This window comes from Mustelus asterias, chromosome 5, assembly GCF_964213995.1.
Source record: "Mustelus asterias chromosome 5, sMusAst1.hap1.1, whole genome shotgun sequence".
NCBI classification, from domain to species: domain Eukaryota; kingdom Metazoa; phylum Chordata; class Chondrichthyes; order Carcharhiniformes; family Triakidae; genus Mustelus; species Mustelus asterias.
The window spans coordinates 41267910-41292601 of record NC_135805.1 but is presented as its reverse complement, the minus strand read 5'-3'; the positions used below and the strand labels follow the sequence as shown (position 1 = coordinate 41292601).

Sequence of the window (24692 nt, the reverse complement as noted above, 5' to 3'; positions counted from 1 at the left end):
ACCCCAATCATACGCTGCCCGCTGATGTGGGCAGTGGGGCAGGAGTGGGTGGTCCAATTTTTAAAATAATCTCTTCAAAGGGCAGGAAGGAGGTGGAAGCTCCATCTTCAGGTGTTGCCTTTTGCCGATGAAGGGAGCAGCACCCCACCCCCAAAGATAGAACTCTCCCTTTCTTCCTACTTACATGCAGCCCATAAACCCTCATAACCCCTCTCCCCACCTTGCCGACCTGCTCAAATCCTCCCTGCCAAGGTCCTGGACTTACACATTTCTAGGGATCCATTGGGTTTTCTTCCTCCTCTTCTTGCAGTCCCGGCAGCACCCACTAGTGCACGCTTGGCGCTGCTGGGACTGATGGAGCTGTCGGCCAGTCAGATTGGCTGACCTCTCCTGACCTTTCCTCTCCAGTGAGGGGTGGAAGTCCCACTCGGCCCTCATTTATCCGGCCCGCAATCCTTTTGTTGGCCTTGATGAGTGCGAGACAAAAAACTTCAGTTCAGGTCTCTCTTTTCAGCTATAATCAAGTTCTTTATGACCAATAAGTGACTGTTTACATAATATTCCCAGTAACACAACCCACAGACAAAAGCTCAGGCTATATCTGACTTTGAAGTGTTTATGCAATAAAAATAAATCACAGTTGCTTTCAAAAGCTGAATAACAGCCTCCTGGTTTCGTGCAGCCATTATGCCCAAATCACTGGCAGAGAAAAGTAGAAGCAAAATACTGTAGATGCTGGAAATCTGAAATAGAAACAGAAAATTCTGCAATTTGCTGCTAGCAGCTCTGGAAGCATCTATGGAGAGAGAAACAGAGTTAATGTTTCGAGTCCATATGACCATTCTTCAGACCTAAAGAGAGGGAGAAATGTGATGCATTTTGATAATGTTTAAGAAGGGCTGGAACAGATGGAGCAAAGTAGAAAGTCACTGATAGATGTGAGCTAGGAGAGATTGGACAAAGGTGTTTTGGACACAAGATGTTAATGGCAGTGTTAAGGACTATAGAAGGTGCTGATAGTGGCATAAGGGTAAGATAGCAGAATGTGTTAATAGCAGAACAAAGGTCAGAGCTCTGTGAAAGCAAATCTTAACAAGTGACAGATGGCCCTGCAGTGGAGGGAATTGGGGCAAAAAAAATTGGATTAAATAAAAGGAGGTCAAGATGGAGGAGGGAATTCACAGTCTGAAGTTATTGAACTCAATGTTGAATCCAGAAGGCTGTAAAGTGCCTAATCGGAAGATGAGGTGGTGTTCCTCCAGTTTGCATTGGGCTACACTGGAGCATTGCAACTGTAAGACTTTTAATAACACCAGGTTAAAGTCCAACAGGTTTATTTGGTAGCAAATGCCATTAGCTTTCGGAGCCCTGCTCCTTCGTCAGATGGAGTGGATACCAATCCATTCCATCTGACGAAGGAGCAGGGCTCCAAAAGCTAATGGCATTTGCTACCAAATAAACCTGTTGGACTTTAACCTGGTGTTGTTAAAACGCTTACTGTGTTTACCCCAGTCCAACGCCGGCATCTCCACAGCATTGCAACAGGCCAAGGATGGACATGTAGGCATGAGACCAAGATGCTGAGTTAAAATGGCAAAGGACAGGAATGTTTGGGTCATGCTGTGGACTGAGCAAAGGTGTTCCGCAAAGTGGTCATCTGGTCTGCGTTTAGTCTCCCAGTGTACGGGTGACTGCATCGGGAGCAGTGAATGCAGTAAATTGCAGGAGGTGCAAGTGAAATACTGCTTCACCTGAAAGGAGTGTTTGGGCCCTTGGACAGTGAGGAGGGAGGAGGTAAAGGGACAAGTGTTACACCCTCTGTGATTGCAGAGAAAGGTGCCGTGCGAAAGGGATGAGGTGTTGAGGATGATAGATAAGAGGACCAAGGTGTCACTGAGGGAGCAGTCCCTGTGGAATACTGCAAGGGGAGTGAGGGGAAGATGTGTTTTGTGGTATCATCATGCTGGCAGTTGCAGAGATGCAAGAGGATAATCCTTTGAATGCGGAGGCTGGTAGAGTGCGAATTGAGGACAAGGGGAACCCTATCATCATCTGGGAGGGAGGGGAAGGGATGAAACACCATTTTGGAAGGTGGCATCATTGGAACACTGGAGGCAGTCATACCTCTTGGCGAGCTACTTCTGACTTTGCCTACGACAGGATTTGATTTTGATTTGATTGGAATTGGTCTGATTTATTATTGTCACATGCATTAACATACAGTGAAAAGCATTGTTTCTTGAGCGCTATTCAGACAAAACATACCATTCATAGAGAAGGAAATGAGAGAGTGCAGAATGTAGCGTCACAGTCACAGCTAGGATGTGGATGTGACTGCATTGGAGGCCTGTGTTTGGACATAAGAAAGAGGCAACGAAGGACCCTCAGGCCTTGAAATTGTCCAATAGGTTTGAGGTTCTTATAGATTGTGAGGACGAGAGCAGGGACTGCAAGAAAGATGAGCAAACTGGCTATGGCACCATGGCGCAAGGTGCCATTCAAGTGTATAAAAAGTACAGTACCTTTTAAAAGGTATAAAACTTGTGAATGTTGATGTTCAGAAAGACTTGGGTGTACTCAAAGAAAGAACACAAAAAGTCAGCATGCAGGTGTAGCAAGTAATTCAGAAAGTATATGGCACATTGGTCTTTATTGCAAGAGAATTGGGGTATAAGAATAAAGAAATCTTGTTAAAATTGCACAGGGGATTTAGTGAGACAAAATCTGGAACATTGTGATAAAAGCAAATTACTGCAGATGCTGGAAATCTGAAATGAAACAGAAAATGCTTGGAAATCTCAGCAGATTTGGCAGCACCTGTGGAGAAAAACAGAGTTCATGGGTGGAATTTTATGAGAAGACTTCTAAGGGCCCGATTTTACCAAAACTGGGCGCGAAATCGCAGTAAAGTTGGGCGTCGGGCCTATACCGCTGTGCGCACCCGATTCCGAGCAGATCGCGGCTTTACCAACACCCGATTCGGACGCAGGTCCGGCCCACGCCCAAATCGGGCGGCCCACCGATTTAAATGCATTTGTATGCATTTAAATCGACTTAATGAACCGCGCGCCCAACTCTACCGCCAAATCCCACTTTACCGTCTTCTGGCCCAAGCCACGTCCGCGCTCTAATCGACCTGCAGAATAAAAATCTGCAGCCACCGCTGCAGCCTCCGAAGAGCGGGTTCAGAGCCCGCAACGGCTCTCTGACCCAGGTCATCCTCTGGTCGGGCGGGGGGGTGGGTAGGGGTGGGATGGGGTGGTGGGACTCAGGTCATCCTCTGATCGGGGCGGGCGGGGCTGGGAGGGGAGGGGGTGTGACGTCCCATCCTCTGTGGGGGGGCGGGACCCAGATCATCCCCTGGGTTTGGGGGGGGGTCCCCGCTGAACTTTAAAATAAACAACTTTCTCAGGCACACAGCCAGCATTCAGACACACAGAGGGATCTAGGTGTATGTGTGCATAGATCCCTGAAAGTTGGGAATCAAGTAGATAAGGTTGTTAAGAAGGCATATGGTGTCTTGGCGTTTATTGGTAGGGGGATTGAATTTAGGAGTCGTAGCGTTATGTTGCAACTGTACACAACTCTGGTGCGGCCGCACTTGGAGTACTGTGTGCAGTTCTGGTCCCCACATTACAGGAAGGATGTGGAGGCTTTGGAGAGGGTGCAGAGGAGGTTTACCAGGATGTTGCCTGGTATGGAGGGGAGATCCTATGAGGAGAGGCTGAGGGATTTGGGATTGTTTTCGCTGGAAAGGCGGCGGCTAAGAGGGGATCTTATTGAAACATATAAGATGATTAGAGGTTTAGATAGGGTGGATAGTGATAGCCTTTTTCCTCTGATGGAGAAATCCAGCACGAGGGGGCATGGCTTTAAATTGAGGGGGGGTAGTTATAGAACCGATGTCAGGGGTAGGTTCTTTACCCAGAGGGTGGTGAGGGATTGGAATGCCCTGCCAGCATCAGTAGTAAATGCGCCTAGTTTGGGGGCGTTTAAGAGATCCGTAGATAGGTTCATGGACGAAAAGAAATTGGTTTAGGTTGGAGGGTCACAGTTTTTTTTTTTAACTGGTCGGTGCAACATCGTGGGCCGAAGGGCCTGTTCTGCGCTGTAATGTTCTATGTTCTATGTTCTATGTAAGGGTTTGTTTTCCAAGAGGGTGGCATTACAGAGAGTACCATTTTCTTTAAAACATTGTAAAATGCAGATACAGTTTGAGAACAATATTCTGTTACACCAGGAGTAAAAAGTGATTTTAAAAAGTCCCCCTCCCCAAATGCTGGAAAGAGGATTCCGGGCGCGGATCCGTATTATGCCCGGATCCCTCCCATAGGCTCCAAATGGTAAAATAGGGCCCTAAGTGTCCATTTAGTGTGAAAATGGGAGAGTTGCAGGTCTGTTTTTTGGGCAAGTCTTTACTCCCAATCATATGCACTTAGTGCATGAAAAAATGGAGCTGACGTTTCAAGTCAGGATGTCTCTGACAAAGCTTCGACAGAGGGGCATCTGGACTTGAAACATCAGCTCTTTTCTCTCCTTACACATGCTGCCAGACCTGCTGACATTTTCCACCATTTTCTCTTTTGAGTCCACTTAACCTTCTCTGCTGTGGTGAAAGAAGACAAAGTTTCCCAAGAGAAAGACTGAAGTCTATTATGCCAAAAAGATGTGGAAGAAAAAATATAAATGGCTATTTCATCCTGGACACTTTATAGTTTCAAACATATATATATAATGGACAAAACTTGACAGTGACTGAAGCCATGACTGGCTACAACTCACAAAAAGGAATTTCTATTCTTTAGAAAATCAGAGCATTCCCATTATCTCTAATGAGGCACATATGCCCCATGCAAATTCCAAAGGAATGTAAAAGGCCCCTTTACATTTCTGAGGCAAAGCCTTGGGCAACGAAAATAATCATCCGCGAAGATAGAGGACCCCGAAATCTCTGGTAAACTTCTTAATGAATGAAACAGTAACCATCTCGGGAATCCAGACCAAGAATATACACCCTTTTTCCAAACCAAAAGGAAGGAGTGGGAATTATGTCACTTGACCCCCCTGCCCTCCTCCCCTTCCAGCAAGCTGCTAGAACCTGTAACATTGCCTTGTGAAGCTGAAGGAGGCAATCTGCCACTGTCCATCAACAAAGCAGCAGCAGAACCAGAGCTCTGTCCAGGTTTAATCTGTCTGATCCTCACCTGTGCTGTTTCTACTGGAACATCAAAACTTCTTGTACCAATGCACATTACAAGACTAATTCACCTATAGGTGCTTCTCCCATCGTGGAAGTCAGCGTGACTGGAAAAGTGGATTAACATGCATCAGCTTCAACCTGAAGAGACAGGTGTTTGCGAAACGTGACAGTGTACTGTTAAAAAGCAAACAGCCCTCTATGAGATCCAGGCATTTGTTGTGATCAACACAAAAGGATCAATTTTCACTGCTCAGCACGGGTAGCACAATTCTTGTCATTCCTCAAAGCACTGGAAACACTATTCGTAAGCATTGAATCCGATTCTGACATCGAATTCTCAGATGAAGGACATGAGTTAAATGACACTATGCTCGAGGTTAGGTGATATCCTACTCATGAGAGAAAATGTCCACAACAACACAAGTAACATGATCTACTCCAGCTCCTATCACCCACCAAGCCTGCTCTGTCATTCATTATAATCATGGCTGATCTTGGGCTTCTACCTCACTTTCTCAACTGCTCCCCGTATTCTTTGAGTCCCTGAAAGACCAAAATTCTGTCTAACCCAGTCTTAAATGAATTCAACGAAGTATCATCCACAACCTTCCCAGATAGAGAATTCCAAAGATTCACAAACCCTTTAGGTGAACAAAATTCTCCACATCTCAATCCTAAATGATTGACCCCCTTATCCTGAAACTGTGCCCCTGTGGTTTAGACTCCCTGAGGAGTGGAAAAAATGTCTCAGCACCTACCCCATTCAGCCCCTTCCGAATCTATTATAGTTCAGTAAGATCAGCTCTCATTCTTCTAAAGTCTGGAGAATATAAGCCCAATTTACTTAGTCTCTCATCATGTGGCAAACCCCTCATCCCTGGAACCAATTTCGTGAACCTTCACTGTACCACCTCCAATGCAAGTATATCTTTCCTTAAATATGGAAACCTAAAATTGTACACAATTGTACACGGTACACAAGTGTGGTCTCACCAATGCCTTGTACAATCGTAGCAAGAATTATTTTTGCTGGACTTGATTTTTTTAAATTAATTTATCGGATGTGGGGATCACTGTCTCGGCCTGCATCTGCTGCCCATCCCTTGTTGCCCTTCGGAAAGAGGTGATGAGCTGCCTTCTTGAATAACTGTAGTCGCTGAGGTGTAGGTACATCTACCATACTGTTAGGGGAGGAACTCCAGGATTTTGGCCCAGTGACGGTGAAGGAATGATGATATATTTCCAAGACAGGATGGTGAGTGATTTGGAGGAGAACTTCCAGGTGGTGGTGGTGTTCCCAGGTATGTGCTGCTCTTATTCTTCCAGATGGTAAAGGTCGTGGTGCTGCCTAAGGAACCTTGATGAGTTCCTGCAGTGTCTCTTGTAGATGGTGCACATGGCTGCCACTGTTCGGAGTGGTGGAGGGAATGAATGTTTGTGGAAATGGTCGCAATCAGGCAGGTTCTTACCAAAACTTGTTGGAGTTTCGGCCCATCGAGCCTGCATTGATAACAATCCCCGTAACCCCACGTTTTTACCCTGCTAATCTCCCTGACACTAAGGGACAATTTAACATGGCCAATCCACCTAACCTGCACATCTTTGGAGTGTGGGAGGAAACCTGAGTGCCCAGAGGAAACCCACACAGACACAGGGAGAATATGCAAACTCCATGCAGCCTCAGCACTGATCCCTGCGGAACTCCACTCATCACATCTTGCCAAGCCAAAAATGATCCATTTATGCCTAGACTCTGTTTCCAGTTAGCTAACCAAACCTCTATCCATGCTAATATGTTACCCCCCCATACCATAAGTGCTTATTTTGTGTAGTATCCTTTGATGTGGCATCTTGCCAGTTACTACTGTAGTGCATTGTTAGGACTGCCTTCATAATAAATTCCAGAATTTTCCCAATGACTGATATTAGGCTAATTGGCCCATGGTTCCCTGGTTTCTCTCTCTTTCCTTTCCTTTGCCAACTTCCAAGTAAGTGGGACTATTCCTGAATCTAAAGGATTTTGGAAAATCACTTCCACTATTACTGCAGCTATCTTTTTTAGAATTCTAGGAGTTAGGCTATTGGTTCCTGCAGATTTGTTGGATGTTAGTCCCATAAATTTCTCCAATAATTTGTCTCTGCTGCTATTCATTACTGTATTCACTCATTTTTAATCCCTGAAGTACCCTTTATTTCTGGTATAATACGTCTTTTACTGTGAGGATAGGCACGATATAGTTGTTTAGTTCTGCTGCCACTTCTTCCTTTTCCGTTGAAGGAGAATAGTAGCCATATTATTAATCATACTCAATGAAAGGGTTAAAAGATGCCGTCAAACAGAGAAAGCTGCAAGACAAGTAGACCAGGGCACCAAACTGTGGGTTGCTGGTTTTCAGACAGAAATCTTGCAAGAAGGCAATGAGAGCCTGTCCAAATGACAGATATGGCCTTCAGATAATATAGGGAGGGGAATTCTGGAGTCTAGGTTTATTTATCAATCTATGGCTCAGTCTGAAAGAATCCATTAAATCAGACATCTGGACATAGGAGAGGTAATTGAGATTTATAAATCCAAACAAGCTAGGATATTAAGGGCAACTTGTAACAATAATAAATTAAGTCAGCTAACATGATTAAACTTTCATGTTGAATGGGTATTATAATTAAGCAGGCATGCAATGATTGTGATTAGATTTAACATTTGTATCTTATGCATGATGCAACCTTAATCAATAGTTGTGAGTTGATAGAGATGACTCCTATATCTTGATTGGTGTATTTTAATTATTTGTAATTGAATCTGAAAGTATATCTGCTTCTGTATACCTGTACCCAGTACTCTGGCTGACCACTAGCTGGTATTCCAGAGTTTTTGCTACATAGCTCACATAATAAACAACTGTTTGAAAATCTCCATGGCTTGGTCTGGCTACGTAAAGGGAACAAAGTTGTACTAAATTAAAAAAGGCTAAACACCAAAAAAAGCCCCACGACACCCTTGATAACTTCTCCTGTCTTAGTTACTAAGGGACCAACATTTACATTAGCCACTCTCTTCCTTTTTTTATATACTTATAGAATTTCTTACTGTAACCAAGCAAAATCCTGGAACTCCCACTCTAACAGCACTGTGTGTTTATCTACAGCACATGGATTGCTGCAGTTCACCATTATCTTCTTCAAGAGTAATTTTGGATGTGCAGTAAGTCCAGGCCTTGCCAGCAAAGCCCATGTCCCATGAATGAATCAGGGAGAATAACAACTTGTACCTATATAGCACTTTTCGACATCACAAAGCTGTTCACAGGAGCATTCCAAAACAAAATATCTGACACCGAAAGCATAAGGATATATTCATGCGGCAGACCAAAAACATGCTCAAAAAGTTAGGTTTTATGGAGCATTGTTTAGTTGAGTTTATTTATCAGTCTCACAAGTAGCCTTACATTAACACTGCAATGAAATTACTGTGACAATCCCTTAGTCACCACGCTCCGGCGCCTATTCGGGTACACTGAGGGTGCATTTACATGGTCAATGCACCTAACCAGAACATCTTTCAGACTGTGGGTGGTAACCGGGAATCGAACCTGGGTCTCTGGTGCTGTGAGGCAGCAGTGCTACCCACTATGCCACCATGTCACCCTAAAGGAGAAAAGATGGACAGAGAGATTTAAGGCAGGAATTCCAGAGTTTAGGACAGCTTAATTTGCGGCAGGTAATTGTGGAATGATTAATATTGGGGATGCTCAAGCGGTCAGAATTAGAGGAGCAGAAATATCTTGGAGGGTTGGATGAAGAAGGATAAGGCCTTGAAGGGATTTGAAAAGGAGAATGAGAATTTTACAATCAAGGCATTTCTTACCTGGGCCCAACATACATCAGCAAGCACAGTGAATGGGACCCAGTGTGAATTGGGACACAAACGTTCGGGTTTTGCATGACCTCAAGTTTATGGAGTGTAGAGTAAAGATGGACCCACATTTGTTGGAAGGAGTTTGTCGGAATAGCCTCGAGAAATAGATACTATTGCAATCGGACCATTCTCTTTCTTGCTAATTCTGCTATCCCAGGTGACTAGTATTTCTGGAGGTGAACTCTTGTAGTCAAGCGTTGGTTCAGCCCCACTCTCTGCACAACTGCTCCATTACAAACAGGACCATGGGTTGGAACCACACAATAAAAACAAAGAACAAAACAAAGAACAAAGAACAATACAGCACAGGAACAGGCCCGTCGGCCCTCCAAGCCCGTGCCGCTCCCTGGTCCAAACTAGACCATTCTTTTGTATCCCTCCATTCCCACTCCGTTCATATGGCTGTCTAGATAAGTCTTAAACGTTCACAGTGTGTCCGCCTCCACCGCCTTGCCTGGCAGCGCATTTCAGGCCCCCACCACCCTCTGCGTAAAATATGTCCTTCTGATATCTGTGTTAAACCTCCCCCCCTTCACCTTGAACCTATGACCCCTCGTGAACGTCACCACCGACCTGGGGAAAAGCTTCCCACCGTTCACCCTATCTATGCCTTTCATAATTTTATACACCTCTATTAAGTCTCCCCTCATTCTCCGTCTTTCCAGGGAGAACAACCCCAGTTTACCCAATCTCTCCTCATAACTAAGCCCCTCCATACCAGGTAACATCCTGGTAAACCTCCTCTGTACTCTCTCCAAAGCCTCCACGTCCTTCTGGTAGTGTGGCGACCAGAACTGGACGCAGTATTCCAAATGCGGCCGAACCAACGTTCTATACATCTGCAACATCAGACCCCAACTTTTACACTCTATGCCCCGTCCTATAAAGGCAAGCATGCCATATGCCTTCTTCACCACCTTCTCCACCTGTGACGTCACCTTCAAGGATCTGTGGACTTGCACACCCAGGTCCCTCTGCGTATCTACACCCTTTATGGTTCTGCCATTTATCGTATAAATAAGTTTATTTATTTTGTCACAAATGGGTTTACATTAACACTGCAATGAAGTTGCAGTGAAAATCACCTCGTTGCCACACTCCAGCGCCTGTTCGGGTACACTGAGTAAGAATTTAGCATGGCCAATACTAAATTCAGACTGTGGGAGGAAACCGGAGCACCCAGGGAAAACCCACACAGACACGGGGAGAACGTGCAGACTCCACACATATAGTGACCCAAGCCTGGAATCAAACCCAGGTCCCTGGCACTGTAAGGCAGCAAGTGCTAACCAGCGTGCCACAGTGCCGCCCATGATCATCAGAGCTAAATCTGTCTGTGTCAAAGATTCTGGTATAATCTCCAGGCTGGGATTGAATATCCTTTGTTGACGGGCCGGGAGAATGACTGACAACAGTGGATGTCAGTTTGGTTAATTATCTATGTGCCGCCGTTTTGCTTGAGGGAGACCAATACGCCTGGAGGCAAATCATTAACGGGGAGCTAATCTGTCAGGGAGGGACTCCAGTGATAATGGGCTCTGTGTTCATTGCCCGGGAGGCGTGCACAAAGCACAGTTAACTCCAGCCTTGCTGGGAGCTGCTCTCCCTTTCCCACCTCAGCAATGCCTGCCGAGGTCAGAGCAGCTCCGGGAGTTAGCCTGATAGAGACGGGCGAAGTGGAGGGTGTGCTGACCGTGTGGGACGAGGCGAGCAAGGACTCTGTAGTGCCCGAGTGCTTCACTGCCTTACCGCAGGACCTGGTGAAAAGTTTCTCCCACACCAAGCGGGTTGGGAATTACCTGGTGGGTAAGATGATCAACAAGGGTTCCTTCGCCAAGGTGATGGAAGGGCTACACGTTCCAACCGGGGAGAAGGTAAAGGACAGATCCATGAACTGCGCTTGGCTCCTGATTAATAGATGACACACGGAAAGTGCATTAGAGGGGAAACCCAGAGTCTCACTTCAATTGATTCAGCCAATTTGTTTTAGATAGAAAGCAGATCGAATACAACATAGAAGAACAAAATTAATGAGCCCCCATGTAAATACATTATTCCCTCAAAACAGGTTCTGAGATCTGGGATGAGTTATGCTGCAGTTCACTGGTGTTTAATATTTTTACTCCTTTTGCTTTTCTCTGACTTATGTTCCATCTAAACTCAAGTTTTATGTTTTTTTTTACTGAAGAACTGTGGATGAGAGGTGGGGACCGCCAATGATTACAACTTTTACTGTCTAACATTGCATGATTTAATGACATTTAATCACATTCAAATTAACAGCTTTGCATTTCCTGTATTTCCATTATCAGTTGGTGATGATCACCTTTTAAGATGCATCGCTGAGCCTGCTTTGCTGTTACTTTTATGTTATTTTATTCTTACAAGAGAGGTGGGTGTTGCTGGCTGGGTCAGCACATAATTCCCATCCCTAATTGCCCTTGAGAAGGTGGTGGCGAGCTGGCTTCTTGAACTGCTGCAATCCTTGTGGTGCACATGCACCTACAGTGCTGTTAGGGAGGGAGCTCTAACAGCACTGTAGGGATGGCGATATATTTCTAAGTCAGAATGGTGGGTGCCTTGCAGGTGGTGCTGTTCCCATTCATCAGTTGCCCATGTTCTTCAAAGTGGTGGAGATCGTGGGTTGGGGAGGTGCTGTTGGAAGAGATTTGGTGAGCTGCTATGGTGCATCTCATAGATAGTATACACTGCTGCAACTGTGCGTTAATGGTGGAGGGAGTGAATGTTTAAGTTAGTGCATGGGGATCCAATCAAGCAGGTTGCCTTATCCTGAATGGCGTCGAGCTCCTTGACTGTTGCTGAAGTTGCACTCATCCAGACAAGGGGGGAGTATTCAATCGCACTCCTGACTTGTGCCTTGTAAATGGTGGACAGGCTTTGGAAGTCAGGAGGTGAGTTACTCTCTGCAGAATTCCCAGCCTCTGATCTGCTCTTGTAGCTACAGTATTTATATGGCTAGTCCAGTTCAGTTTCTGGTCAATGGTAATCCTCAAGATATAGATAGTGGGAGGTTCAGCAATGCTGATGCCACTGAATGTCAAGGGGCAATGTTACTGCTGCTCTTCACTCAATCTCCTCCTTCATCTGGTTTCTCTCATTATTTTTTTAAAATAGAAATTAGTATGGGGCTTCACTTGTCTTTTCGGCATCAAAACAGGAACAGTGTGTTTGGATGAGCAGTACTGTGCTCAATACTGGCTGTCTGAAATTAGAATAGTTACATTTCAAAATTAAGAAGTACTCTCCTGACCTCAATGCACAGGGCAATTCCCACAACTGTTTCTGATGCTGCAGCAATGTACGAGGTGCTCTTTTAAAGGACAATGGAGCCTGTAGAAGAAACTCAAATGTGAGTTTTTAAGCCCAACTAAATATAAATCCAAAAGGTGCATGAGTTCCTCCAAGAGCCACATTAAATCTGTGGCCCGCTAACTTTCATGGTGCAGCTTCCCCCTTTCCCAATAAAAGACACCCTTCCCCCCCACAGGCCGAATTCACCATAGACTTGGACCAACAATTTTGTGCCTTTTTGTGACTAGAAACTTCTCCTTGTGGGTGTAACAAGTGCTAGCAGTGCCATGGTTGCCTTCTGAAGGAAGAGAGCCAATGTCGCATGATCCTTCCATCCATCAATGTAGGTGCAGCAGCCGTTACTGTCATTCAATCTGTGCCTAAAAATGGGCTCAAACCATTTTCTTGAATATTTTTAACTTCCACTTTATGGACACCTTTCTGATGAAAAGTCATTTCTTCTAAAGTGTAACAATGTTGCTGTCTGTTAAGTGTGTCACGTCATCAGAATATGAGCCTAATATGGCCTTGCCCGAGTGAGACTGGAAATTCCCACCCAAGGTCAACGGACATTTCCATTGTCTGCCCCTCGCCCGCTCCGGTTCCATGGCGGGCGGGGCAGTAGAATTCCGGCGGATGTTTTCTTTCTGTCCACCGTATATTTAACAACCATCCGCAATCGTCGGTCTTCCCACGTCACCCTTGCAGAAACTGTAATCCTACAGGTTTGATACTTGACGCTAATTAATTTCTTGTCTCCGTTCCACCTCATTTCAATATAATTCATGAGCATCAGCACGCTGATGAGATCCACTTTGTTGTTTAGATCTGATTTAATGGTTCATGTGTTGAGAGGAATAACTTTTTTAATTTTAGGAGTTCAAGTGCTAAATAGGAACAGCAGATTGAGAAATAGATAACCAATCCTGAAGTCTGTGCAATTCAAACAGACCTGGGGTAATTCGTTTCAATGGGTAACCTGTGCATGTTTAATAACTTTAGAGTGAGAAGGAAGAAAATATATATATTTAGAAAATTTGAATATCATTGCACTTTCTGCAAATGACCACTTTTATATGTTTTGTAAAGTTCTTTTAGATAATTTATGAATGAGGTATATTCTTACAAATAAATGAAAACTGGAACAATGGGTGAAATATTACTTGGATTATTCATGCAGTTGATTTGATTTGATTTATTATTGTCACATGTATTAGTATGCAGTGAAAAGTATTGTTTCTTGCACGCTATGCAGACAAAGTATACCGTTCATAGAGAAGGAAATGAGAGGGTGCAGAATGTAGTGTTACAGCCATAGCTAGGGTGTAGAGAAAGATCAACTTAATGTAAGGAGTTCTCAGATCAACAAAACTAAAAGCATCTTTATAAACAGAGGAGTTCCTTTGTTGAACCAGAGAGTCTGAAGAGAGGGTTGTTAACTTCATTAGAGATTCACATTATTCATGTGAATACCAGAATCATAGGGGGCTTTGAGGGTAAAAATTTACATTTCTACTTTAAACATTCCAGGAATGACACATTGTAATGAAGGTGGCTTGTGGGGGTTAGGAAGGTTCTTTTGCTTTAATTATTGTTAAGGGCTGTTACGATAGATTTCTTGTTGTATTTAAAAACTGCTGTTCCCCTCAAGTAGCCAAACAAAGTAACAGTATGGTTTCAAGATGATCTTTACTGTAGCCATCTATGGGACCCTAAATGTCCACTCGAGCATTCAGAGTGAAAAATTCAGAAATACAAAGTCATTAAAGACTCAGCTTTGATTACAGGTAATTAGCATATACCAATAACAGAGTAGGAGTTATCTCAATCCAATCATAGTTATGGTTACATCATGCATGCATAAGGGTATAATGCCCAATTAAAACTTCTGCATGTTATATTGTTAAGAACTTATAGCTATGTCTCTGACCAATGGTATCTCAACCTTCCTTTCCATTCTTCCTTGTCCTAATGGGCAGGCATGAACTGCAGCTGCACATCATTCCATTAGATAGCCCATGAGCGTTATCTGGGCTTACTTTAATCAAAATCTGTCATTTGCACAAAGCTTTCCCTGTGTGACTGAGGTTCAGCTTGCAGCTTATGTGATTTTTAAACTTGTGTGATTTTTAATCCTTTATTGAAAGGATAATTGTATCATTGTGGATTTCTACTTACAGAAGCATTTTCAGTTTTGGTCTTGTGTAGTTTGTACCTCACTAAGTCAAGGCAGAAAAAGAGATAAGTGTTAGTCAGACCTCCAGCTGAAGCAGAGAATATGCTAACTTTAGGACAAAGGCAAAATACTGCAGATGCTGGAATCTGAAACAAAAACAGAAAATGGTGGAAAAACCCAGCAGGTCTGACAGCATCTGTGGAGAGAGAATAGAGCATTTGAGTCAGCATGACCCTTTGTCTCTGACTAGTGGAGAACAGAAAAGCTGACTGTAAAATTTTCTACAGGTATGTAAAGAGAAAAAGATTCACAAAAACTAATGTAGGCCCCTTACAGTCAGAAACGTCAGAATGCATAACGGGGCACAAAGAAATGGTCCAGCTAGCTCAGTCGATAGAGCATGAGACTCTTAATCTCAGGGTCGTGGGTTCGAGCCCCACGTTGGGCATTATTATTATGGGTGGCACAGTGGTCAGCACTGCTGTCTCACAGCGCCAGGGACCCGGGTTCAATTCCGGCCTCAGGTAACTGTCTGGAGTTTGCACGTTCTCCTCGTGTCTGCATGAGTTTCCTCCGGGTGTTCCGGTTTTGTCCCACAGTCCAAAGATGTGCAGATGGATTGGCCATGCTAAATTGACCCTTAGTGTCAGGGGGATTAGCAGGGTGGATAAGTGGTGTTATGGAGATAGGGCCTGGGTGAGATTGTTGTCAGTGCAGGCTCGATGGGTCGAATGGCCTCCATTTGCACTGTAGAGATTCTATGAAATAGCCCAGGAATTTAATTTGTACTTTGCTCTTGCCTTCATAAAGGAACACAGTAAGAAGACATAAAGGAAGACATGAATAATGTACCAGAGGTTCTGAGAGAAACAAGTTTTATGTGGAGCTGAAAGAAATCAGCATTAGTAGAGAAATGGTTTTTGGGAAATTGATGGGATTGAAGGTAGATAAATCCCCAGGTCCTGATAATCTTCATCCCAGAGTACTTAAGGAAGTGACCCTGGAAATAATAGATCCATTGGTTGTCATTTTCCAAAATTCTTTAGACTCTGGACTCATTCCTACAGATTAGAGTGTAGCTAATGTAAGGTCGCTCTTCAAAAAGGGAAGGAGAGAGAAAACAGGGAACTATAGACCAGTGAGTCTAACGTCAGTACTGGGGAAGTTGCTCGAGTCAATTATCAAGGATTTTATAGCTCTGCATTTGGAAAGCAATAGTATAATCAGACAAAGTCAGCATGGATTTAACAAAGGGGAAATCATGCTTGACGAATCTATTGGAATTTTTTGAGGATGTAACTAGTAGAGTTGACCAAGGAGAACCAGTGGACGTGGTTTATTTAGACTTTCAGAAGGCTTTCGAGGAGGTCTCACATAGCAGACTACTATGTAAAGTTAAAGCATATGGGATTGTGGGTAGTGGTGGAGCTGGACAGAAAGCTGGTTAGCAGATAGGAAGCAAAGAGTTGGTATAAATGGTTTATTTTCCAATTGACAGGCAGTGATGAGTGGGGTATAGAATCATAGAATCCTACAGTGCAGAAGGAGGCCATTCGGCCCATCAAGTCTGCACCAACCACAATCCCATCCAGGCTCTATCCTCATAACCCCATGCATTTACCCTAGCTAGTCCCCCTAACACTAAGGGGCAATTTAAAATGGCCAATCCACCTGATCCACCTGGACTGTGGGAGGAAACCAGAGCACCTGGAGGAAACCCACGCAGGCACGGAAAAACATGCAAACCCTGCACAGACAGTGACCCAAGCCGGAAATCGAACCCAGGTCTCTGGCACTGTGAGGCAGCAGTGCTAACCTCTGTGCCACCCCAATATACCTGTAGCAATAATAGGAAGGCTGATTATTATATGAATGGTTGTAAATTGAGAGAGGTGGATACTCAGCAATTGGTGTTGGCATCAATCGCTGAAGGTAAGCACGAAAATGCAGCAGGCAATAAAAGAAGGCAAATGGTATTTGGTCTTCATAGCGAGAGGCTATTAGTGTAAGAATGGGGATGTTTTGCTGCAATTGAATAGGGTGTTGGTGAGGCCAACCTGGAGTATTGTCTCCTTATCTGAGGAAGCACATCCTTGCTATAGAGGGAGTGCAGTGAAGGTTTATCAGGCTGATTCCTGGGATAGCAGGGCTGTCATATGAGGAGAGACTAAATTGATTAGGATTATATTCACTGGAGTTTAGTGAGATCTATGAGAGAGGATCTCATAGAAACTTATAAAATTCTAACAGGGTTGGACAGGGTAGATTCAGAAAGAATGTTACTAATGGTGGGGTAGTCCAGAACTAGGGTTCATAGTTTGAGGGTAAGGGGCAAACCATTTAGGCCTGAGATGAGGAGAAATTCCTTCACCCAGAGGGTGGTGAATGTATGGAATTCACTACCACAGAATGTAGTTGAGGTCAAAACATTGTGTGATTTCAAGAAGAAATTTGATATAGCTCTTGGGGCTAAAGGGATCAAAGGATATGGAGGGGGGGAGGCAGCTTCAGGATATTTAATTTGATGATCAGTCATGATCCTATTAAATGGCAGAGCAGGCTCAAGGGGCTGAACTTCCACTCCTGTTCCAATTTCTTATGGTCTTAATAGGAAATGGCCACGGATAGATTTTTGGGGTCACCTGAGGTAATGGTCAGATGTGACGAAGAGAAGCCATTGATGGTGATTCTCTGGCTATAGTTAGATGGGCAAGATTGGAACAAGGTGAGAGCATTCCCAGAGGTATTGGAGGAGAATGGTGTGGTCAACCATGTCAAAGGCTGCAGACAGGTCAAGAAGGATGAGGAGGGAAGGTTAACTTTATCACAGTCACACAGGCTGTCATTTGTGACTTTGATAAGAGTTATTCTGGTATTGCCACAAGGGCAATATTGCAGAATTCAAAGCTAGTGAAAGGTGGGGTTGGATTTGGGAGGCAACAACAAGTTCAAGGGCTTTAGAGAGGAAAGGGAGGTTGGAGATGTGATGATAGTTTACAAGATTAGTGGTGTCAGGATTTTTTGAAGGGAGGGGAGTGTGGTGATAAAAGCAGATTCAAGGAAGAGAAGGATAGCACCTGAAATAAGAGAATCATTAACAATGTCAGTTATCAAGGGGACCAGAAGGGAAGTTGGTTTAGTCATTGGTTTGGTGGGGAGAAGGTCGAGGGAACGAACATGGATCTGAAGGACAAGATGAGCTCAGAAACACCATAAGGGGAGATGGGAGAGAAACTAAAGAAAGTTGTGACATCAGTGCTAGGATGGTTTGTTATGTCAGGCGGCTGCTAGCTTGGCGCTAGGCACCAACCTTCTCAGAGAGTTCCATAACTCCTGCACTCTCTTTTATTGACTAAGATGCCAGGTTGGTGATGGGGAATGTTTCTGACACCTTGGGCCCTGGGGAATGTTTCTGACACCTTGCAATGTGGGTGAAGCCTAGTACCCTCTTGTCCTGCTTCACTCTATCCACTGGGAATGTGAAGTAGGTGATCTTCCTTGCATAGGAACTCAGTGACCACCCTAATGTGTCCCTAATGAAACCTGTTGCAGCCTGGAATGAGCCCACGGCAGAATAGTTCATGACCAAAATGTCCTTGATAGTTCTAAGCAGTGCAGTCCATGCTCTGATTGTGGGTTCTAATTGGCACAGCAGCAGGCAACCTGGCTCCATGACCATCTCCTTGGTAACATCAAGGTTTGAAAAGTGCTACCTGAAGATAAATTTTGAGTATGGCCTCTTGCATGTTGCTCTCCCCTTCTCTCTTCTTCCAGATGCCCCAGTTATCTCCAGTGCACCCACTCAGCCGTGAAGGAGGACCTACCGGATGTTGCATGGCGAGACTAAAACACTTCACAAAGCAGATAAAAGCTGTCCTGCACTGACTCAAAGTTATTTTACAAAAAACAAAATTCATTTATGGAATGTAGAAAATAGTGCCCCTCACTGCACTCCTCTCCCCCCCCCCACCAAAAAAATCCAGAAGCTAACCAGCAGCAACCGGTAACTAACAGATGTGGAGGGTTGAGCCCGTTATATAGTTTTCCTGCAAGACTATTATTGCTAGTTAGTGGCATGATTAGCTGAGAAATGTTATAATGAGAAGAATCAAGGATGGCGCCCTAACTCGAATATTATAAAGAGGCTTCAAGCTGCCTCCAAAGGGGCCTGGGATACTTACTGAGCATCTGGATACAATGTGTTCGGTGAACAATGAGCACACGCATGTCACCTGTCACATTGGGCTCTTAGACATCTGTTTTATGTCTGTAGAATAGGCAATGAGCAATCACACTGCTTGGCTAACATCTGGAAGCGTCTACTAATTTGATTTGGTTGATTTACTTCACAGGTAGCCATCAAAGTGATTGACAAGAAAAAAGCAAAGCAGGACACCTACGTACAGAAGAACATGAAGAGAGAGCCCCGCATCCACCAAATGATCAAGCACCCGAACATTGTGCAGCTGTTTGAAACATTGGAGACAGAGAACTCCTACTACATGGCAATGGAGTTGTGCCAAGGCGGAGACCTTATGGATAGAATCTGTGAGAAGAAGAAGCTAGAAGAAAGAGAAGTGAGAAAATACACCAGGCAGATCTTGTCAGCAGTTGAACATCTCCATCGTCACGCGATAGTACACAGGTAGATTTGGAATTGTTTCCTGTCCATCCCCACAGTCTGCCCCTGCTCGTCCTGTACACGTCTGTTGTCACGGTTATCCATTCCGTCTCAGTTCTGGAGCTATTTATCACACCAAACTTTAGACAATGGGGATTGTTCACTGATCCCATCCTGCCAAAGAGAAATTTGGGAGTGTGAGGTGTAACTTAAATGGTCTTAAGACTGCGCAACACAGGTTCCTGAATTTCTAAAACAACTGCCAGCATTGCAACATTAGAAAATAATCCGGCACGGCGGCACAGTGGTTAACATTGATGCCTCGCAGCGCCAGCGACCCGGGTTCGATTCCTGGCTTGGGTCACTGTCTATGTGAAGTCTGCACTTTCTCCCTGTGTCTGTGTGGGTTTCCTCCGGGTCCTCCAGTTTCCTCCCACTGTCCGAAAGACGTGCTGGTTAGGTGCATTGGCCATGCTAAATTCTCCTTCAGTGTACCCGAACGGGTGGCGACTAGGGGATTTTCACAGTAACTTCATTGCAGTGTTAATGTAAGCCTACTTGTGACACTGATAATTAAACTTTAATCCTTAAAGTATTAACTTATGACACTTAGGGCCCGATTTTACCAAAACTTCAGGCGTGAAATCGCGGTAAAGTTGGGCGTCGGGCCTATACCGTGGTGCGCACCCGATTCCTAGCAGAGCGCGGCTTTACCAACACCCGATTCCTAGCAGAGCGCGGCTTTACCAACACCCGATTCCCGCGCCCGAATCGGGCGGCCCGCCAATTTAAATGCATTTGCATGCATTTAAATCGACTTAATGAACCGCGCGCCCAAACTTACCGCCAAATCCCACTTTACTGTCTTCTGGCCCAAGCCGCGTCCGCGCTCTAATCGACCTGCAAAATAAAAACCCGCAGCCGCTGCTGCAGCCTCTGAAGAGCGGGTTCAGAGCCTGCAACAGCTCTCTGACCCAGGTCATCCTCTGGTCGCGTGGGGTGGGGGGGGGGGGGGGGGGGAGGGGGGGGTGGTGGTGGTGGTGGGAGGGTGGGGGGTGTGATGCCCATCCTCTGTGGGGGTGGGAGGGGAGGGGGTGTGACCGATCATCCCCTGGGGGGGGGGGGCGGTCCCCGCTGAACTTTAAAATAAACAACTCTCTTAGGCACACAGCCAGCATTCAGACACACCTGTAAGGGTTTGTTTTCCAAGAGGGTGGCATTACAGAGAGTACCATTTTCTTTAAAACATTGTAAAATGCAGATACAGTTTGAGAACAATATTCTGTTACACCAGGAGTAAAAAGTGATTTTAAAAAGTCCCCCTCCCCAAATGCTGCACATTTATACATTGTAGCATAAGTTTCAGAGTCCAACATTTTATACTACATTGTTTTACAATTGCACAGTAAAAGAAGCAAAGAGGAACAGACAATAGTCAAAGCTACTTGTTGGGTCTCCACAGGTAAGCTCCTTCAATGAGACAATTGGTGGAACTGATATTCTTTAAAGGTCCCATTCAGTTTCATTATTATTCACAACTGCTGCTGGTCATACAGGAAGTAGTGGTCTCAATGAAAATGTCTGCTGTATGGAACATATTGTTACATCATTACCTGTTGCCTTGTAGTAAAACTTGGGCTGCAAACGGGGAAAGAGCTATTGATTTGTTCCATCACATCCGTAAGGATGAGTACATGAGTACAGACCTTACGGATGTCATGGAGCAAATCAATAGCTCTTTCCCCGTTTGCAGCCCAAGTTTTACTACAAGGCAACAGGTAATGATGTAACAATATGTTCCATACAGCAGACATTTGCATTGAGACCACTACTTCCTGTATGACCAGCAGCAGTTGTGAATAATAATGAAACTGAATGGGACCTTTAAAGAATATCAGTTCCACCAATTGTCTCATTGAAGGAGCTTACCTGTGGAGACCCAACAAGTAGTTTTGACTATTGTCTGTTTCTCTTTGCTTCTTTTACTGTGCAATTGTAAAATAATGTAGTATAAAATGTTGGACTCTGAAACTTATGCTACAATGTATAAATGTGCAGCATTTGGGGAGGGGGACTTTTAAAAATCACTTTTTACTACTGGTGTAACAGAATATTGTTCTCAAACTCTATCTGCATTTTACAATGTTTTAAAGAAAATGGTACTCTCTGTAATGCCACCCTCTTGGAAAACAAACCCTTACAGGTGTGTCTGAATGCTGGCTGTGTGCCTAAGAAAGTTGTTTATTTTAAAGTTCAGCGGGGACCGCCCCCCCAGGGGATGATCGGTCACACCCCCTTCTCTCCCACCCCCCCCACCCCCATCAGAGGATGACCTGGGTCCCGCCCCCCCTCCCCTCCCACCCCCTCCCCCCGCGATGACAGTCAGAGGCGCTCTCTCTGCTGTTTTGTATTTCGAGCCCGGGCACGCTGCTTTGGATTTTTTTCGAACTGCGCATGCAGATCGGTCCGCCAGCGCTAAGCCCCGCCCACAGCGCAGATCAGGCCGGAGCCGGCAAAACGCGTGTGGGTGCGCTGGAAAGAGGATTCCGGGCGCGGATCCGTATTACGCCCAGATCCCACCCTTAGGCTCCAAATGGTAAAATAGGGCCCTTAGTTTTTGATGGACTTTCTTTTCTATGCACATCAGTGAGACACATTGGTGTTGAGAATGAAACTTGCACTCACCTTAGGCTCTGTGTTAGTATAAATTACTTCATCTGTAAACTCATTCAGCTTGTTGAGCCTGCTCCACCATTCAATTAGGCTGATCATCCAATCATGGTTGATCAAAACCACTTTCCCACAAAATCTCCATAGACATTAAGCTGAGGCCCCATCTGCCTGTCAGGTAAAATATCCTAAGGCACCATTTTGAAGAATAATAGAGGAATTCTTCTTGGTGTCCTGTGAATATTTGACCCTCAGTCCACAACTGGTTATTATTACTGTTTGTGGGACCTTGATTTGTGCAAAATAGCTGCCGCATTAAGGGCGGCATAGTGGCACAGTGGTTAACACTGCTGCCTCACAGCACCCAGAACACGGATTCAATTCCGGCCGCGGGTAACTGTGTGGAGTTTGCACGTTCTCTCCGTGTATGCGTGGGTTTTCAACAGGTGCTCCGGTTTCCTCTCACAATCCAAAGATGTGCAAAGCACGACTTCCACGTACAGAAGAACATAGATTGATTGTCCATGCTAAATTGCCCCTTGGTGTCAGGGAGATTAGCAAGGTAAATACATGGGGTTACAGCGATAGGGCCTGGGTGAGATTGTTGTTGGTGCAGGTCGATGGGCTGAATGGCCTCTGTCTGCACTGTAGGGATCCTATGGTTCTATAAATGGCCATCTACAATATTTCTCTGTGGATGTCCCATCAATATTACATATATCAGATCAACCAAGGAATTTCAGAGCAGTTATTTGGTGAATTTTCCAGCATTTTGTAATAATGCAATGAACAATAACATTTTTTTCATCCATAGAGATGCTTAATGCTCTACATCAAACATTGGGAGATTAATTATTTCTCATTTTAATTTAAAGATGATTGCTACACACAATCTAATAATGGGAGCATGTTTAAATCAATTTCCTTTAAAAAAGAAAATGCCTGGCATCAATTTAGCAGGACTGTTGGCAATAGAATAGATGTTGGCATGTGTTGTGCACACTTCTAGGGTGTTGACTAGGTGTAAAACAATGAGATAGTCTGTGTCTAATATGTGCAGGTGTTGGTTCCATTGTTTAATGTGTGAAGATCATTGTTCAGGTATCAAGTCAGGCTTGAGGACCCTTAAATATGTTAACGATGGACCTGTTGAAGAACCCATCGGGTTTTTCATATCGATGGCACAGTGGTTAGCACTGCTGCCTCACAGCTCAAAGGACCTAGGTTCGATTCCCAGCTTGGGGACTGTTTGTGCAGAGTCTACACGTTCTCTGTGTCTGCGTGGTTTTCCTCCGGGTGCTCCGGTTTCCTCCCACAATCCAAAAAACGTGCTGGTTAGGTGCATTGGCCATGCTAAATTCTTCCTCGGTGTACCTGAACAGGCACTAGGGGATTTTCACAGTAACTTCATTGCAGTATTAATGTAAGCCTACTTGTGACATTAATAAATAAACTTTAACTTTAAACATCCATAGCAACCAAAGAGTGCTTAGCTACTTGGCCACCTGTCTCTTAATCTGCTATCACCAGTTGCTACCCACTATTGGATCCAAACCCAGGTGGCCATGCTTCACACACTGACAGTACGAGGTAGCACTGTCTCAAGATAGCAGAGCATTTAAAAACAAAACAGTTAAATCAAATCTAGCAGGTACTACAGGAATTGGTGCATACAAAACGTGGGGTGGCATGGTGGCATTTCTCCCACAGATTGAAAGATATGTTGGTCAGGTGCATTGGCCATGCTAAATTCTCCCACAGTGCACCTGAACAGGTGCCAAAGTGTGGCGACTAGGGGATTTTCACAGTAACTTCATTGCACTGTTACTTGTGACACTAACAAAACTTAAGCATCTTCATAATTTGTGAGAATTTTTCAGCAGTCTCTGCAACCATCAACTAGAGTTTTTTTGTTTTAAGTTTTAAAACATTCCCATGGAATCAAAAGGAACAGGAGTGCTCTACCCCATCCTACTCTACAGGAGATCTGATCAGTCCCGTCCCAATCCCCAAGCCCGCCACTACCTCCGCAGTCTAGCCCCCCTTCTGGAGATTGCAGGTTTGTGGCCTGAAGTTCATTTTTCATTTTAACCTCCACGATTAGCAGCAGCCTGAGTGGAACAAGTATGGAGATCAAGAATTACCCAATTAACATTAGTTTGTTACATTGCAAGTGTTGCTGCCTGATATTCTCAAGAATTATTCACTGTTTTGAGGTGTAGTTGCAAGAACTGTTTAATTTATTATTCCATCATTACTATCATTGAAGACTGATTCTCAAACAAGTCAATATTAAATATGGTATTTGGTTCCATTAGTGTAATGTTGACCAATCATAGAAGACAGTGTCTAAGTCAATCGCCATAATTTTCCTTATAGTGGAAGTTGATGATTATATTTTCTCATTCCATATACACACCAACTAGTAAAATCCAGAGTTATATCTGTTGCCAAGTGACCCCTCAATTCTTGCATTTACAAAACTACACAACAAAATGTCAATGATTCAGGTAATTGTGCTCGAATAGCAAGCTGACTGGAGACAAACTCGCCAACAAAAACACAAAAAACTGCTTGCGAACAAGACCAGTTCATATACAATTTAACAGACTTATTCAGAAAGTAGAGGCACATGGTATAAAAAAGACGGTGAAAGTTTGGATACACAATTGGCAAACAGAGATAGAAGGCAGAGTACACATGTTTTTCTGAGTGGAGGAAGCAATGCAGGATGGCTCTAAGCATCATCCCACCCCTTGAAGGGGTCAGCATGAGGATCATTGTTATATCTCATTGA

At 44.4% G+C, this 24692-nt stretch overlaps 1 protein-coding gene and 1 non-coding gene across 2 annotated transcripts in view; both read left to right on the top strand.

The window, feature by feature from the left end:
* The first annotated feature begins 10738 nt into the window (after positions 1 to 10738).
* The window catches only part of LOC144493964 (uncharacterized), a 51159-nt gene continuing 37205 nt past the window's right edge, over positions 10739 to 24692 (top strand). The window contains exons 1-2 of the mRNA XM_078213540.1: positions 10739 to 10990; positions 18957 to 19249. Of these exons, the coding sequence (XP_078069666.1) occupies positions 10739 to 10990; positions 18957 to 19249 (545 nt within the window). The remainder of the gene's footprint in view (positions 10991 to 18956; positions 19250 to 24692) is intronic.
* trnak-cuu (transfer RNA lysine (anticodon CUU)) lies at positions 14980 to 15052 on the top strand. Its single transcript has one exon. It is a non-coding gene; the product is annotated as a tRNA-Lys (tRNA).